Here is a 19,632-nt window from a genome sequence, read left to right as displayed (position 1 = left end):
AACCCTGTGCCATCATACAGGATGAATCATCAATACTATTTTCTCTGTTTTCCTCTGTTTTATATGAGCATATATCCTTGAATTTATGATTTCAATATCAAATTGTCCCTTAGTTTACAAACAAACAGGTAGAGGCCATATTTTTCAGTTTTCACTATGACCAGTTATATTCAAGGTCTCACATTTGCCCTTTTCTCAACAGTTGATGTTCAGCCAATATTTCTTGCCATGACTTTGGTGCCAAGCCTTTTTGTTTGCTGAAAGTTTTTATTTATTGTCTCCCTTAGGCTCTGTTTTATCACTTCAGACCTGAGCCATCGCACTTCAATTTTAGATGTAAGATGAGAGAAAAACCCTGGTCTTGATTTATCAGCCGTCTCTTCCATTATTTTTCTTACAGGTCTGGTCGTGTCAGCACCCTTTTAAGCATTTTCTGCAGCGGATTCTGGGTGGGCCAGGGTTCTTGAAACCGCAAAGATTTTCTCAGGAAAAAAACAAAAAATCCCAAAAGGATGTAAAAGCTGTGTGGTAAACCACATCGACCTACTAAATCAGGCCGAACAGATATATCAGAGATCCACAGTTTGTTTTTGGGTGGTTTAAAACAGAAATATTTAGTTTTGGATGGACGTGCTGGTAAGTCAAGAGCTCTTTTGCAATGTCCATATAAATCTTTACCAGCAGATATTGCTAGCCTAATGATGGAGGTGTGGTCAAGCTGAGACAGAAAAGAGTGTCATTTTGTGGTATTTGGGTCCCAGTGAATAGTGTTATTATATCTATCTATCTATCTATCTATCTAGAAACATGCTAGTAACTTGTTAGTCAGGCTAGAAACATGCTAGCAACATGTTAATGATGCTAACAACATGCTAGCAACATGCTATTGACATGTTAATCATGTTACAAACATGCTAAATAAGTTAGAAACAGTATTGCCTCCAAAACATTCAAGCTTTACGCTTTAAAACTACTTTAAACGTCAATCTTTTTCGGACTGAAAACTTTTTCACACTTTCTGATCAGCCTTTTTAAGCCAACTTAAAGTTTATCTAATTATATATGTAATGGAATGTATTGCATGTTCTCCAAGCGGACTCATAGTCAATGTACTGTTGCATCAGTCTCTTATTGAGATGCATGACAAGAGCATGGTTGTGAAATATTTCATTGTAATGTTAAATATTAATTTTATTACTTCAGTGAGCATTTTAATATTAGTGCATTGAAGGGTACATGTATTGCGTGGTACTTTCATTTCCCAAACAGCTCAGAGACAGGTTTCATCAGTTTTGTAATCAATTACATATAGTTCATGTTACCGCCTCATGGCAATTTGAAGGAGCCTGTGAACAATGGGTTAAAGATGTGGGGAAGAAAAGTTAATATAAAAGTTGATCTAAATATTAACTATGAATACAAATGCTGTTCAAAAGATTGGAATCCATGATGTATTTCTTCCTCTTTGTCTGTTTTTTGTTTCTGTGTTCACACAAAGCCCATGACCTGCTCAGCTCTGAGTTAATGATGTCCCAGCTGTGAGGTTGGGGAGGTTCACTCGAGCGCACTGTGTTGGAAAAGCCCCCCAAGGTTGCCCCTGAACCCCTTACACCCTTTCAAAAGCAGTGTAGGAAAGACGAGGACAGAATCGAGTGAGGTTGACTGGTCCTTTGAGGACTCTCCTTAAGGCTTGCCTTTGCATTCCTGTAAAACCCCAGTCATCCAGGCCCCTCATGGCCCTGCTGTGATCCAATACTGGATTCTTCTCAAATATGCCGGTATATATGTTAACAGAAGCTATTTGGAGCCTTTCATTCACTGAGATCTTGGAAATCACCTGGAGGTTGTATTAGCATATGTCTGATTTTTTCATTGACGTTTAATGGCAGTTTTAATAATAAACGGTAGCTTTCCCTCAGGCATATTACTCCATTTGGTCCTGTAAAATATGTAATTCTGTACCTCACAGAGCGTAAAACTGTAAAATTGTAGACTTCTGATCAGGGGGTTGATGGTGTCACTCTTCAGCGAGTGTAGATCTCTCACAGCTTCCAGCAGATGGGCGTCAGTGCGCTCCACACAGCTGTTCTCCACCTGCTGTGACCGTCACATAGCTGAAGTTTGGCTCGGAACTTCCACAGAAAGCACATCTCAAGAAAATATGGCTGAATTCCAGTTTGCATACTTCTTCCAAGTACAAAAGTTCATATTGCACTGGCAATGACACATAAGCTAGCATTGAAAGGTTTTGTTAGAGCAGTCATATGATGTTGCTAAAAAGACCTTTTTTATGTTTTTGTTGTAATGCAATGTGTTTATGCAGTTTGAGGTTCAAAAAACATATTATTTTCCACATACTGTACATTATTGTTGCTTCTCTTTGCCCCGCCTTTCTGAAACGCTTAGATTTTTACAAAACTCATCGCTGATGGAAACCGAGGTGTCCCCTGATTGGCCAGCTATCCGGTGCGTTGTGATTGGCCAAATACCTCAAGTGTGTGACTGAAATGTTACGCCCCTTACCATGTCGTTTCTCTGCACGACAAGACAGAAACAATAAAACCCATTATAAATGAGGCATTTGTTGCATCCAGTGGGGACATAACTATTGATTATAATGACTCATGCTTTTTACGCGTTCCGTTGCATTGCGCCGTGCAGCGTAGACATAACACCATTTCTGCATTTGCGATCGTAAAACAAGAAAGCACTCGCATATGAATAGTCAGTACTGAACTTACAGGCCATCAGTCAGAAGCGCAGACTGTCCTTGCAACATTGGAATTGCCCCACTTTATAGCCTTAACCCTTTGTGTACAACTGGAATCGTAAGCTGCTCTTCCAGGTTCAGGAAACAGTCCCCCTGTGAAATTCGTATCACGCACTCGAATATTCGCATTGTACTGTTCCGGAACAGTGTTGTAAATATAACTTAACCACTGATTTCTAGTTGTGTCCTCATTTGGAAGGCCAAACAAAGTACTTTCGCTTTTGCTATGAAACACACTGTGTCTCCACAACATGACGGCTACAGCCGGTAAAAGTTACGCCTTCTTTCTTACCATATACATATGGGCGGTGTTATGCTAATCTACTCGCCCCGTGACGTGGACAAGTGTGGGCGTGTTTAAACGAGCTGTTTTGGGGAGGTGTGGCTGAGTCCTAAATTTTATAATAAATATCTCTTTGGCTTTGAGACTTTAAGCTTTGCAACTTTACAGATCTTATCTATGCACAAACAGCTTGTAACACTCCAAAGACAAAGAAAAACAAGAAACCGCATCATCATGTGGTATGAAATAACATCTTGAAATACCATGTCAAACTTTGTCATTGTGATGTTCCACTGTCACAAATCTGAAGGGCCATTCAGACTGACAGCGTTTTGCGGAGACATTCATTTTTCATGAGTGATGGTGACCGTTGAGTGGGTTGGAAACTTGGCAACCTCTAGCACTGTCAGTGTGAACTGGGTCTGAGAAGTTTTTCCTAACTAACCATGACAAGTGATGAGACATCTTGATTTCTATTTATGCAGAGCTAGTCCTGCCCACAGTGCAATCTCATTGGGCTACAATCTGCTCCTCACGACTGTATGTTAAGCATCAGAAATGTTCTGGTTGGCAGTGATGTTGTCATAACACTTTCAGAGTAGACAGACAGTTTGCATGTCACTGGAAACTTGTCAGCTTGTGCCTGGTTATTATGCATAACTTTGGGATTGTAGTGGATTCATATTTTGTAATTAATTAAAAATAAACATTTTATTTACACTGCTGTTCAAGGGTTGGTAAGATTTCCTAAAAAGCAGTAATATTGTGAAATGTTATTATTACATTTTAAAATAATAGTTTTTTATTTAAATATTTAAAAAATGTATTTATACCTGTGATAGTAAATTACTCCACACGTGATCCTTCAGAAATCATTCTAATATGCTAATTTGTGACCCTGGACCTCAAAACCAGTCATAATTTGCACATGCATATTTGTAGCAATAGCCAACAATACATTGTATGGGTCAAAATTATACATTTTTCTTTCATGCCAAAAATCTTCATAAGGATATTAAGCAAAAGTAAAATGTTCCATGAAGATATTTTGTACATTTTCTACAGTAAATATATCAAAACTTAATTTTTGATTAGTATGCATTGCTAAGAACTTCATTTGAACATCTTTAAAGGTGATTTTCTCAATATTTAGATTTTTGCACCCTCAGATTACAAATTTTCTAATAGTTGTATGTCGGCCAAATATTGTCCTATCCTAACAAACCATACATCAATGGAAACCTATTTATTCAGCTTTCAGATGATGTATACATTTCATTTTCAAAAAAAAAACAAAAACTAACCCTTATGACTGGTTTTGTGGTCAAGGGTCACATTTGGTGCTCAACAACCATTTCGTATTGTTGAATTCAGTGTTAAAAACAGTTGTGCTGCATTTCTTTGTACTTTTTCAGCATTATTTGCATTTTATCTGAAATAGAAGTCTTTTGTAACATTATAAACGCCTTTACTGTCACTTTTGATCAATTTAATGCTTCTTTGCAGAATGGAAGTATTCAAAAATCTTACTGTCCCAGGACTTTTGAATAGCAATGTGTTATTTGTCAATAAGTAACTTATTTTGCATACACTCCTGCTTTTTTTAGAGACAGTGACAACTGTACTGTTGGGACACAGAAGCTTGTTTTATACTTGATTTAAATCTAATGATCACTAAGCATCGGAAATAGTACAAAATCTGGCTATTTTCACCAACAATATGATTTGAGATACACTAATGCTAATATCGCATGCTATATAGGACACACAGAGTGGGAATTGGGATTCAGCCTGTGTTTCTTCTATTTAGCATGGTCTTTTACACTAGATACTGTGTACTGGTTTAACAAGTCTCTCAATGTTGTCTTAAACCTGTAGAGCTCCTCACTCTCAGATAAGCAAACTTTGTAAACTTTTGAACGAGTATCATGTTGGAGCAACTTAGTTTACATTCTTACCTATCCCTGTCTTTCTGGAATTTCTGGAAATTATAAACCACTTTCCCTAAAAACCTGACCTGGGATCGGATATCTATTTCCTCCATGAGAAAATCTGTCTGGACTTGTTTAAAGATCCCAAACTGCAGTTTTTGACTGTTGTTTGCGTCTATACCAATCTTCCCTCAGGCAGCAAACGGTATTTGATTCTGCCCTGTTTGTTCCTCGAAGCTTAAAGGCTTTGTTTGTGGTACCTCATTCACATCCAGTTTTACAGCCTGGTTATTCATGAGGACGGTGTGATTGGCGCTTGAAAGGGTGTTTTATCTGGGCCTGTAGCCAGCTATGCTCAGGTTGAGCTGTATGTCAATGACCCCCAGGGAAATTCGCTCTGTGAATGTAGTGGACACACTATGCAAACAAGCTGAAGAACAACTCAGAGCAGTTTACCCAATCACTGAACTGAAATAAGCCAGATCTGTTTGGGTTGAAAGATATGTAAAGTGTTTGTGATGACCGTCGTGGTTGATGTGCCTAAATAATTTTGAAATCAGATCCATGTATCCATTTCCAAAAAGAAAACAAAGCCAAATGCATTTCAAATTTGGCCTGGAAAGCATTTGAGATTGAGAAAACTGCTGTAGGATTTCATTCACTTTTCATTCACTGCTTGTTTGTTCTCTATGGGGTTTGATAATACTTTTAAAATAACTTTTATAATCAGGGGTGCGCATAAGTGGTCCGCAGAGCGCGCATTTGCCTACCAACATGGTTGCAGCTGTTAATGTACAATTGCCATTTTAGATAGACAAACTGTAATACTTCATAGGAATTTCTATTCAAACTAAAAGCATAATTATAGGCTATTCGCTGCTGTTTTTAAAGGAACCTTATGTAAGAAATTTATTTCAGTTAATCATAAAATGGCCCTGACATGTCACTAGACATTAAGAAATCATGTTCATTTCAAATACTTATATCACTGACAACAGTGGTCCGGCCAGGATATTGTCATTTAAAAGTGACAGTTGCAGCCCACGACTGATGTTATTGTTGTCAGTTTGTGTTTTGGTCTGAGGCTCCACCCTCCAGCTATCTACCAATCACGAAGTCAGTAGAGTTTCGTCATCCGGGTTGCCAGCTCTGCTCTAGTTACAGCTGCAGCTACGAACGTGTCGGATAAAACATGTATAACGTTACGAAACCTAAAAGACCTCGTTATGAATCCGAAATACGTCGTGACAAAGTCCGAAATAACACAAGGATTTGTATAGGAGATGCCTTTGAAAGATGGAGACGGCTGAAAACGGAGAAGAATTTCAAGACAGACGCCAACGTTGCTAATTTTCTCCTGGACAGGTAAGATTCATCTATGTTTGGCTAACTTTGCTCCCGTAAACAGTGGATTTTCCACGGTCGCCCGTGCTAACTGCGTTCATAAAAAGCTTTATAACGCACCACTAGCAGGGTATGAAAACAATCTATGTTCCGACTGAAATGTGGTATTACAGTACATCTTTACGAAATATTTGGCTAATCACCATTAGTACATTTTTGCGATACATAATTACTTCGTAAAACATCTCTCGTGAAGCATGAACATAATTAACAGAAGAAAAAAAATTACTGTGTAGGACTCGTCACTTGCCATTAGAAGCTCCTTGTAGCAGCCTACGTTCCTGCTGGATCCTGCAGCTTAGCTGGCAACCTCGAGTCAGGGAGGATGGGGAGGGGATACACCGTTCTACAGTATTTTGAAAGTGATTGCAGTACCAGTTTTGGCCACATTCCTACATACGGTTCCTTTAAAGCAGCGGTTCCCAATTCCAGTCCTCGTGCCCCACCGCTCTGCACATTTTGCATGTCTCTCTTAGTTAACACACCTGATTCAGATAACCAGCTCATTAGAAGTGAGGTCTGTGCAGGAACTGCGATCCGATTGACATGGTCCCTGCAAAGTGTTCATTGCTCCCTGCTCCCTGCTCCCTAAGCGGGGGAAATCTGTTTACTATACTTCGAAACTAGGGATGCACGATATGTATCGGTCGATAACTTGCGCGTTTTGTCAGTAAAGCCGGTTCTGTAATCAGCGGTAAATGCCATCAGGTGCGTGATTTCACGTTGAGCCGTATATACTACACACAGCCGTTGTTTACAGACGAGCTGCGCACATTCACACTGATAATGAACATTGCTATGCGCAGCTCGTCGGTAAACAACGGCTGTGTGTAGTATATACGGCTCAACGTGAAATCATGCACCTGATGGCATTTACCGCTGATTACAGAACCGGCTTTACTGACAAAACGCGCAAGCTTTATCGACCGATTGGTATCGGTGCATCCCTATTCGAAACATTCATTCACATATTTGCGCTACGCCACCGCATGTAGCGTCTTCACACACAGATAATATTTCACAATATTACAGTTTATACTATATTTTAGATCAAATAAATGAAACCTTGGTGAGCCTTTTTTCAAAAACAATCTTATTCAATCATTCATACAATCTTACTGATTTCAAATTTTTGAATGGTACATTATGTAAAATTAAATGTACATTAAGTAATGTTTTCAGTGCTATAAATTTCAGGTACTAGTAAAAGATTTAAGGTTTACTTCCAGAAAAAAAAAAATCCTGATAATTTACTCACCCCATGTCATCCAAGATGTCTTTCAAGTCTTTCTTTCTTCAGTTTTTGAGGAAAACATTCCAGGATTTTTCTCCATATAGTGGACTTCACTGGCGGGGTTGAAGGTCTAAATTTCAGCTTTAAAGGGCTTTACATGATCTCAGCCAAGGAATAAAGGTCTTATCTAGTGAAACGATCTGTCATCTTCAAAAAAAAAAAAAAAAAAAAAATACAATTTTATAAATTTTTTAACCACAAATGTCCGTTGAAGCTGCATTAAAACTACAATTTGGACATTCAACCCATTGGGTCCCATTGAAGTCCACTATATGGAGAAAAATTCTGAATCCTCAAAAACCTTAATTTCTTGACTGAAGAAAGAAAGACACAAGCATCTTGGATGACATGGGGGTGAGTAAATTATCAGGAAATTTCTATTCTGGAAGTGAACTAATCCTTTAAGTGTTACGTTTGTAAAGCCATTATTTGTACGCTCAGCAATATGGATATTAAGAGTCAGCTGCTATAGTCTTGTGAGAATAGATGCTGAATGTGTATACAGTATACATATGACACTGTCATCACATTCTAAATAAATAAGCAGTGTTTCAGCAGTCATTTCCTTAAGGCTTCAATTAGTCTTTATTATATTGAACAAGAGAGACGCTGAGCACTTCATTCCTGGAGAAAGACAGCAGTGTTTTTGACCGAGAGACGGTGGGTGGCTGTGCGTGAGGATGAGCAGAAATTGTGTTCACATGGGCTGCGCTGTCCTTTGTTCTCTTTCATGGCGACTACCGTGCCACTATTTTCCCATAATCCTCTGTTTGAACCTCTTTCATCCCTCCCTTGTGTCTTTTTTCTTTCACACCATCCTCTCCACCCTCCTTTCCAGCTCCACGTCTGTTTCCCCTCCTCTTTACTGTCCCTTTCTTCTATCCCCACCCATCCTTCTCTCGGCTGTCCTCTTTTTCTTTTCTCATAGACGTGTCTCTCTGTGTGCTTGGATAAGATGGATGGACTGCAGAAATTGAATGATACAAGTAATGGAAAAACAAAAAAGTGGAAGAGACAGGGGTGGTTGCTTTTCAACCACAGCACAGCAGAAACACACAACATTATGGAAGACCTGTCAGCAACATTCCCCTTATTTACATTCATAGTCTTAACAAGCACAGAAAAGCATGCTGCTTTGTGAAGGGCTGCATTGTCAGACCTCGCTCATTTAGAGGCAACATGAAACAACAATCACAACCCATTTTGCATATAGAATGTAGACAATATTTGTTCAAGTTGTAAATAAAACAGATGGGAGTTTTACAAGAAAATACCATTTCAGACTTACATTCTACTATAAAAGTGAATGTTTAGTTCAGTGTTCTACTTGCTATTTCTTTGTAATTATCTGTGGAATTTACTGGCAATTTCTGAGTATTCAGTGTATAATTTAATATATTTCTGAGTGACACAGGATGTTCAATTTAGGGGTCGACCGATTATCGTCCTGGCCAATATTTAGCATTTTTATGGTTATTGTTATCAGTCATTTGCAAAACCAATTTGCAGAATTTTTTAAAAGCATTTAAAGAAAGTTTTAGTCAGAACTCTTGTTACTCTTAATTTTGACCTTATTTTATATTTTACATCAGGCTTCTATATCAGTTCAAAATATCGGTTATCAGTTTACTTGATATGTGATAATCGAATTGGCCTTAAAAAACACATATCGGTCACCTAGTTCAGACAAAATGTGCGGCAGGACTTAATTTTATCATGTACAGTCATTATTATGGAATATAATAGAGCCAGTGGTTGGAAGAGAGTGGTTGAAAATGAGAGGTTATTTAGAATGTAGACAATATTTGTTCAAGTTGTAAATAAAACAGATGGGAGTGTGTTTTACAAACAATACCATTTCAGACTTTCATTTCAATGTTCTACTTGCCATTTCTTTGTAATTATCTGCAAAATTTACTAGCATTTTCTGAGTATTCAGTGTATAATTTAATATATTTCTGAGTGACACAGGATGTGCAATTTGGGGGTTGACCAATTATCGGCTCGGCCGATATTTAGCATTTTTATGGTTATCGTTCATTTGCAAAACGAATTTGCAGATATTTTTTTTAAAAGCATTTAAAGAAAGTTTTGTCAGAACTCTTGTTATTCTTAATTTTGACCTTATTTTATATTTTGCATCAGACTTCAATATCGGTTCAAAATATCGGTTATCAGTATACTTGATATCAGATAATCGGATTGGCCTAAAAAAAAAAAAAACATATATCGGTCACCTAGTTCAGACAAAATGTGCGGCAGGACTTAATTTTATCATGTAAAGTCATTGTTATGTAATATAATAGAGCCAGTAGTTGGAAGAGAGTGGTTGAAAATGAGAGGTTATTTAGTTTTTACATTTTGATAAAAATGGATGGGAACCTGCTATGAATTGTTTACCATAAGGATGATTATTGAAAAGAAAAATGGGTAAAATTTTGTTTTCAAAATCATTACTTTTTTTAGAAATGACCTTTCTATGGTCGTGAAATATCAGGGAATTTTTAAATTCTAATTTCCATTTATCTCCGAATATGAAATGAAACAAAAAGCCACCACAACTGTAACATGTAAACAAGTGCAAAGGAATAATATAAGCAAATAATCTAACAAAAAAATTGTTATTCCCAAACATTACTGTGGCTTTTAATACAAATGTCAGTAAAATCTGAAAATGTTTCAGTCATGCAACCTTCATCAGGCATTGTTTACAGTTTATGGTGAATGTTGCATGACTGAAACATTAAAATTTGCAAGTGGGATTTATTAGTTTTGTTAGTTCAATAAATAAAATCTTGAAAATTAGAAGAATTTTTAAAATGTATTTTATTAGAAATTAGCTCTTAGATATTGGCTAAAAATTGAGAATGGGATCTTTAAATTGTATGAAACATCCAGTGATCACAAACAGATGGAAGTGCCATTGAAATGCATTGGTGAAAAGGTGTGGGAACCCTGCGCTGTAGTCCTGCAGACATTTGTAAGCATTAGCAGCGGCTAATTGAAAAACAGCTCTCTGTCTTGTTGTGTCCTGTCTGTTTGTGCGTTTGAATGACAAGGGAATAGGTGGGTGGGAATGACTTGGTGAAGAAGTGTGGGAGTGTGTAAATAATTCCTCTTTGCTTTATTTCCATAGAGGATAATGCAGGTGTTCCATTATTCATGTGGGCCTGGTATTAATGCACACCCTCTGTGTGTGCGTGCACATTGTATTTGTTTGACTATTATAATTACACACTCACATTTGCTGTGCCAGTGTGTATGTTTGTGACGGAGAGAACATTGGTAAGGCCAGATAAGGCAGCAACACGTTGTTGTTTATGCGTGTTTGCAATGTATTCCAAATGCATTCTGAAGCGATTCATTATATTCATAATAATGCCTCTGAATCTTTATTGCATGCTTTATCTTCCTTGTTTGTCTGTTTCTCTCTTGCACACACACACAAGCAATATTTTTCCCTTCCTTTCCTATCCTTCTTGTTTACACTGTAAACATCATTTTGTGGGCTTCAGTTCTCTGTTTCTATACCTGTATGTGACAGGGCAGATGTGACAGGCATTATTTTGCTCTACTGTGCTAGATATATTGGAATGTTTTGGTCCATTGGCTGAGAGTGACTTTATCTACGGTCCTATATTTATGATCAGGAAATATTTGTGTGTTCCTCTTTCTCACAGCTACAAGGTCTGAGTAGACAGGCCCCATCATTTTGAGGTAAATGCGAACAGCATTTTTAAATAATTAAACACTTTTTTTGGAAGTTAATCCATAACATTTAGTTTTTACAGTTGCGGTCTAAAGTTTACACCCCCCTATTCAGAATCTGCAAAATGTTAATTATTTAACAAAAATAAGAGGGATCTTTCAACATGCACATGTTATTGTTTATTTATTGACCTGAATAGGATATTTCACATAAAGATGTTTACATATAGTCCACAAGAGAAAATAATAGTTGAATTTATAAAAATGACCCCATTCAAAAGTTTACATCCCCCCCCCCATTGTTTTAATACTGTGTTCTTACCTGAATGGTCCACAGTTGTTTTTTTTTTTTGTTTTTGTTTTTTTTTTTAGTGATGGTTGTTTATGAGTCCCTTGTTTGTCCTAAACAGTTAAACTGCCCGCTCTTCTTCAGAAAAAAACTTTCAGATCCCACAAATTCTTTAGTTGTCCAGCATTTTTGTATATTTGAACCCTTTCCAACAATGACTTTATGATTTTGAGATCCATCGTTTCACACTGAGAACAACTGAGGGACTCATATGCTACTATTACAGAAGGTTCAAACACTCACTGATGCTCCAGAAGGAAAAATGATGCATTAAGAGCCGGGGGTGAAAACTTTTGAACAGAATGGAGATGTGTAGATTTTTCTTATTTTGCCTAAATATCATATTTTCTCATTTAGTACTGCCCTTCAGAGGCTACAGAAGATAGATGTTTCCTAGAAGACAAAATAAGTTAAATTTACCCTAATTTTCATGTTCAAAAAGTTTTCACCCCCTGCCTCTTAATGCATTCTGGAGCATCACTGAGTGTATGAACCTTCTGTAATAGTTGCATATGAGTCCCTCAGTTGTCCTCCGTGTGAAAAGATGGATCTCAAAATCATACAGTCATAGTTGGAAAGGGTTCAAATACACAAAAATGCTGGAAACCAAAGAATTTGTGGGACCTGAAGGGTTTTTCTGAAGAACAGCAGAGAGTTTAACTGTTCAAGGGACTCATGAACTCGCGAACTATCGCTAAACAGAGAGAAAAAAAAAAAAAACAGCTGTGGATCATTCAGGTAACAACAGAGTATTAAGAATAAAGTGTATGTAAACTTTTGAATGGGGTAATTTTTATAAATTTAACTATTTCTCTTGTGGTCTATATGTAAACATATTTTATGTGAAATATCTTATTCATAGGGATGCACCGAATATTCGGCCACCAAAAATATTCGGCCGAAAATGGCCCAAAAGCGCATTTTCGGTTTTCGGCCGAAAGACTTTTATCACCGAAACAACACGGCCGAAACAATACGTTGACGCAAACAGAAACCGCAGCTTGCACGTGCTTGTCTGAAGCAACACATCTGTGGTGTGGACGTATATCAGTATATCCGAGAAAGACTTGCAATAACTTTTTTAGAAAATAAAAAATATATATATTTACAAGCAAAATCTTAATAGGTCAATATAACCCTTCTTATTACAGTTTTTTTACAATCGTTTTTGCACTAATAACTGAACCTTAATGTCATTTTTCAAAACTCTAGATGCAAAACTCAAAACAGTCATTATTTGTAACACAGGCTGTCCAGTGTTTAAAGCTTTGCATATTGCGTTCATATCTTTAAAGAAGCCTTGCATTAGCAGAAGCATTGTTTCAAAAAACTAATTTATTATGAAATATTATAGGAACATTACTTTAGATCACCCATACACAAGTTACCCATAGTTTCAATGTGTTTTTGCTAGTACAATCATTAAATATAGTTTATCATTAAATATACTGTAGACTGAGAACAGTATAGACACAGTGGTATCATTGAAATACTGTAATGTGGAATTTACTGATAAAATAAATCTCAGCATAGGTTTTCTAAAGGAAAAATTTAGATTCAAAGTTTTAGCTGTTTTTTTCAGCAGGGTACAGTTTACAGTATACTATACCCTGCTGAAAAAAAAACTGCTAAAACCAGCCTAGGCTGGTTGGCTGGTCTTAGCTGGTTTAAGCTGGAAGTAGCTGGTTTTAGCTGGTGGTTTACTAAAAATGTGTACCTTGGGTATTTAAAAAAAAATTGTGGAAAAAAAAATATATATATATATATATTTTTTTTTTAAGAATTTTTATTTTTTATTTTTTTACATTTTTCCAATTCTGAACCAATTCTGTAGATTGGCCCCTATATACTCTTGCTTTTGCCATGATATAGGATTTAGCTTATACCACCCATCACTAATCTCTTAGGCTTTTCCCTGTCAGATAGAACAAGTTTCACGTAGTTCACGAAGATCACAGGATTTAGTCAGGGTAATTCCAGCCATGTAGTCACACGCGGCTTCATTAAAATAGTCTATGATAATTCCTCTTTTCACTTTGTCCCAGGACTTAACCACAAGGGCAGCGAGGACCTGGAGGTTGTCATGGTGACGTTTATTTATGTGTGTGTGTGTGTGTGTGTGTGTGTGTGTGTGTGTGTGTGTGTGTGTGTGTGTGTGTGTGTGTGTGTGTGTGTGTGTGTGTGTAAGTAATTTTTTTTTCTGTCTCTGGCCAAAAGCATTAAACATAATGCCAGTCTTGCTCTTCTTGTTTCCACACCAAATGCTCCCCTTGCTGATTAGCACCCCTCCCTCCACACACGCACACCCTCTCACATCGCCACTCGTCGGTTGGAAAACACACTCTCGTTCCCTAATATGTCCCCCTCTCCTCCCATAAGACCCCCCTGTGGCAGTCTGTGTACCTCCTCCCCCATTTCCTCATCACAGTACCTTCATCAACCCCTATTTGCCCTTCACAAATGACTGATGGGGGAATTCTCCATCCTCAAAAGTGGAGGAGGGGTTTAGACACAGACTCATCTTTTTCAGACAATGTGAGTGAAATGAGACACAATCAAGCATTTTACTTAAATATCTGACGTTTAATACGTTTAATGGGTAAATTGATGCTCTGTAACAACATTGTTCAAAAGTTTTGGGTCTGTAAGGCTTTACGTTTTTAAGGCTTTAATATTAATATAATTTAAAGTAACTGTTTTCTGTTTGAATATATTTTAAAATGAAATTTATTCCTGTGATGCTAAACTGAATTTTCAAAAAAGTCTAGTCTTTGGTGCCATTTATATTTTATTTTATTTTATTTATTTATTTATTTATTTATTTATTTATTTTAATTAATTAATTAATTAATTAATTAATTAATTTTATTTATTTATTTTTTGGAAACTATATATTTTTTAATAGAATATTTTGAATGGAAATAAAAATAAAAAGCAGCAAAAAAATAAATAAAAAAAAAATATATATATATGTATATAGTGTGTATATATATATACACACTACCACTCAAAAGTTTGGGATCAGTAAGATTTTTATATTTTTAATGCTTTTTAAAGAAGACTTTTCTGGTTGCAAGGCTGCATTTATTTAATTAAAAATACAGAAAAAAATGTAATATTATGAAATATTAATGCAATTTAAAATAGTGGTTTTCTATTTTAATATACTTTAAAATATTATTTATTCCTGTGATGCAAAGCTAAATTTTCAGCATCATTACTCCAGTATTCAGTGGCACATGATTCTTCAGAAATCATTCTAATATGCTGATTTATTATCAGTGTTGGAACCTGTGATAATTTTTTCAGGATTCTTTAATAAATAAAATGTTAAAAATAACAGCATTTATTTAAAATAGAAAGAAACGTTTGTAACAACAAAACACCTCGTTCAGTTTTTTTCTTCCCTTCTCTCTTTGAAAGAAATTAATACTTTTATTCAGCAAGGATGTGTGAAAATGATAAAAAAAAAAAAAACTGATAGTAAAGACTTATATTGTTAGAAAAGATTTCTATTTTGAACGAACGCTGTTCTTTTTTAAACTTTTTATTCATCAAAGAGTCCTGAAAAAAGTTCCAAAAAAATATTAAGCAGCACAACTGTTTCCAACATTGATAATAAAAGTAATAAATCAGTATATTAGAATGATTTTTAAAGGATCATGTGACACTGAAGACTGGAGTAATGGCTGATGAAAATAAAATGTATATTAAAGTATATAAAAAAACTGTTATTTTAAATTGCAAAAACATTTCATAATATTACTTTTTTCTATATTTTTGATCAAATAAATGGAACTTTGATGAGCATAAGAGACTTTTCTTTTTTAGAAAAGAGTATAAATAAAACAATACAAAACTATAAAAGTGTATATTGGCCAGTTAATAATTGATAAAATTGTAAATATAGTGTAAAATATGTGACATTTAATTGCTAATTTGTCATTAAATTGTATAATTCAGTGATAATTGAACATATTGTATTATAATCATTATGGGTTTTTCAGTGGCCAGTGGTAATGGAGTACAGGACGGACTATAATGGTTAAAATTGGATAAAATTACCCATTGATAAACTGTCGGCCAAGCCATTATTTACAATGCTGATATCCGTTATATCATCTCAAGTGAGATTTACTGAAAAATTAGATTGTATAAACTAATTCTGTATCCTGTTTGTTGTGATTTCTAAGCAGGTTCTTTGGCACAGGGCATGAATGCAGCCACTGGAATTGTGGGTAGGGAGGTTGACTCATTAGTCTTAGAGTTATGGGAGTGCAGCAGATGGCTTAGGATGTCCCACCACCCACAGAATGAAAGAGAGTGTGTTGGATGTAACCGAGAGAGACAGAGACAATGCAGGAAACAGGGATGGTGATGCAGCAAATATAGACTCTGGGCTGCTTGCTATAGCTGTCCTACTTTCTCTTCAGAGCCAAGAGCAGGATGGTATACGACATGGTGTGTGTATATGAGTGTGGCTTTGTTGAATAATTGTGCTGCCCCGTCACTTGTCATATTTATTCTTCGTCACTGCTTATATAGTCCATAGATTCCTGTCCGGGTGAAGGTTTTCAGCCCAGTTAAGACCATTTTCAGTGCCAAAAAGGAGATCGTGCGTCTTTTACGATGGTGTGTAGTAGTAAACGTTGGCAGAGTGGTACAGTACCTTGTGCCCCCATTAAATGCTCTGAGACTAAAATAGCTCCGGATCTATCAAGTGGAACTGGAAGTTATATGACAGAGTGTTACAGCCGGAAAGGACCTCTTTGTTATCAGTGTAATGTGTTGTCGGTGCTCAGGAAAACATCTCAGGAAGTCTAACTTGCTTGGACAAGGTCACAGTACTTTAACTTGTATTACATTCTGATGTACATCACATTACACAAGAAAAGATCTGTTGCTACTTCCATTTTATTACGACTTTGTGATTCTTTTAGGGTTTCTATTTATTGTAGGTCATATTCTGCACTTTGATAACATGTTGTTCCACCTAAATATACTTATAAGGTTAGTCAGGGTTACTTGAACCATCGTGTTCTATTTTATCCTCTGTGACTTATGTCTCTCAACCTTAAAGGGATAGTTCACTCAAAAATGAAAATTCTGTTATAATTACTCACCCTCATTTTGTTCCAAACTCGTAAGACCTTGGTTCATCTTAGGAACACAAATTAAGATATTTTTGATGAAATCTGAGAGCTTTCTGACCCTGCATAGACAGCAACATAACTACGTTCAAGGCCCAGAAAGGTAGTAAGGACATCGATAAAATAATCCATGTGACATCAGTGTTTCAACCATGATTTTATGAAGCTACAGTTACGTAACATAATGCATTAGATTTATACATTTCAGGTAAAAAAAATCAGACTACTTTTAGATTGCTTTTAGATTACTTTTTATCACATTGATTTAAATAGGATACTCTTTGTATTTTTATGCCAATATGGTACAAGATTTAAATAATGTATTTTATTCATTGTTAAATAACTACATGAATTGCATTAAACATTATATTACATCAAGGTTTCCCAAACTGGTGTTTGTGAAGGAGCTGCAGTTTTTTTGAGTTTAATGAAAATCAAATAATTAATTAAATCATAAAAGATGTGAAATAAATCACTTCAAAATTAATAAAAAAAAAAAGAATTATTGTATTTGTTTACCTGCATATCATCATGTGACCATAACCAACGTCAGAACCAATGAACATGCAAATGTGATTTTTCAAAATCTCAGGGGTACTTCAAGTATATATTAGGCAAAAGAGTTTCAGATGACAAAAATGTTTGTAAATTTGTGCATTTTAATGTGTTTGAAAGACAAAAGTCAACTCGTCATCATGTTGGAAAACTGCTGTTCAACCTAGTTTCTGGAGGGAAGTCATCAAGTTCTGCTTCAGAATGTACAGTACATAATGGAACCCATGTTTCCCTCAATGAACTGCAGCTCCCCAGTACCAGCAGCACTCATGCAGCCCCAGACCATGATGCTACCACCACCATGCTTGACTGTAGGCAAGACACAATTTTCTTGGTACTCCACACATGCTGGACACCATCTGAGCCAAACGGGTTTATCTTATAGTCTCATCAGACCACAGGATGTCGTTCCAGTAATTCATGCTCTTGGACAGGTTGTCTTCAGCAAACTGTTTGCGGGCTTTCTTGTGAGCCAGCTTCAAATGAGGCTTCCTTCTGGGACGACGCCTATGCAAACCGACTTGTTGCAGTGTGCGGCGTATGGTCTGAGCACTGACAAGCTGACCTTGTACTTCTGCAACCTTTAAAGCAATGCTGGCAGCACTCATGAGTCTGTTTCTTGAAGCCAGGTTCTGCGCCTGACGTACAAAACGAGTGCTTAACTTCGTTGATCGACCGTTGCGAGGACTGTTCCGAATGGAACCCATCTTGGAAAACCTCTATATGACCCTGACCACTGTAGTGTAACTCGGTTTCAGGGTGTTACTGAACCTCTAATAGCCTTGGCCATCTTTGTAGAGAGCAACAATTTTAATTCTCAAATCCTCAGGGAGTTCTTTGCCATGAGATGCCATGTTGAACATCCAGTGGTCAGTATGAGAGAATTGTACTTAAAGCACTTAACCTGCAACTTTGTATAGTCCTGTCAAGCAGACAAAAACATAAACATGATGAATAGGAAATCTAGCTTTGCATGTTTATATGCTGTATGTTGAGTTATTTTCAGAGGACAGTAAATCTATACTGCTATGCAAGCTGCACATTGACTACTCTAAAAATAAGTTTAATTTCTATACTATTGTCTCTTGAGAAGATATACTAAAATGGTTGCTGAAATGTGAGAATGTTGAGAATGTTGCTGAAAATACTCACTTTTTGTGTGTTTTTAAATATACAAATATAACTTTTATTTTGAGTCGATTAATCACAACTAATCGTTTTGCAGCTCTAGGTCAGATATCATAACAGTGATGATTTCTGAACTACTTGTAGAATTTTAACTTCCATAAATGGGATCAGTTGACTGTTAAGAGCGCTTTGTGTTATGCGTGACAAACTGAACAAAGCTTCTGTCTAAAATCTCATGTTTTTGTCTGTTCCAGTCGCTCATCTTCCTGGGCTGTGTAGCAGCAGCTGGGCTCGGCGTGAACCTGCTGTGTCTGGCCATCTACCTGAGCTGCCTGTGCTGCTGTCGGAAGGATGAGGAGGAAGAGGAAAGTAAGAAATCCAACTCTTGCTGTGTCACTTGGGCTGCTGTTGCTGCTGGACTCATCTGCTGGTATGTACCACCCACCGTTCTCACTCTGAGAGGATAAAGCCGCTCAAGATGCAGGCAGCATAGTTAAGCACTGAAGTGTATGGGAGAATTATTTGGTTATATATTCATCGTGGTTATTGAGGTCTCTGGCATGGCAAGATTTCATTAAAAAGGTCTTTGTTGTCATCTGTCACGCAATTTTCGGTGTTGAAATGAGGGATGGGATGAGTGAGAGCTTTGCAACAACATGGAAAATACTAGAAAAATCCCCTTTGGTAAATTAGTTTCTTCTAGAATTTCTGGCTGACAAATCTTCCTCATTATGTCCCCACCTCTTTTTTTTTTTCTTTGTGTCTCTTCCTTCAATTGCACACTCTCTCTTTCTGCATCTTGCTGTCGCTTGCAAACATGCTAGTTACTTCTGATGCACAGAGCATTGATGATGAGTCTTGTCATTTAAAAGCCCAGTGTCTGGAGGAGCAAATCAACCAGGGAGTGAATAAACTGCAAAAACGTGCTCATGTAACAAAAGAAGACGTGAAAAACGGCCTCATTTCGGTATTTAATGGGTCATATCATGAGGAATCAAATTGTCCTTGATATTTTGAGATATGGAGTTAATTGTGCTATGAAAACTGTAATTTTCAGAAA

The 19,632-nt window shown here is 36.6% G+C and overlaps 1 protein-coding gene across 1 annotated transcript in view; it reads left to right on the top strand.

Moving 5' to 3' along the window:
* Positions 1–19,039, top strand: part of LOC141297503 (protein tweety homolog 2-like) — a 30,711-nt gene extending 11,672 nt beyond the window's left edge. Inside the window, exon 2 of the mRNA XM_073827928.1 lies at positions 18,827–19,039. Coding sequence (XP_073684029.1) covers positions 18,827–19,039 — 213 coding nt within the window. The remainder of the gene's footprint in view (positions 1–18,826) is intronic.
* Positions 19,040–19,632: the final 593 nt, after the last annotated feature.

Source organism: Garra rufa, chromosome 22, assembly GCF_049309525.1.
Source record: "Garra rufa chromosome 22, GarRuf1.0, whole genome shotgun sequence".
Lineage (NCBI taxonomy): Eukaryota > Metazoa > Chordata > Actinopteri > Cypriniformes > Cyprinidae > Garra > Garra rufa.
The sequence above is the reverse complement of the archived record's forward strand: the minus strand, read 5'-3'. Positions and strand labels throughout refer to the sequence as shown.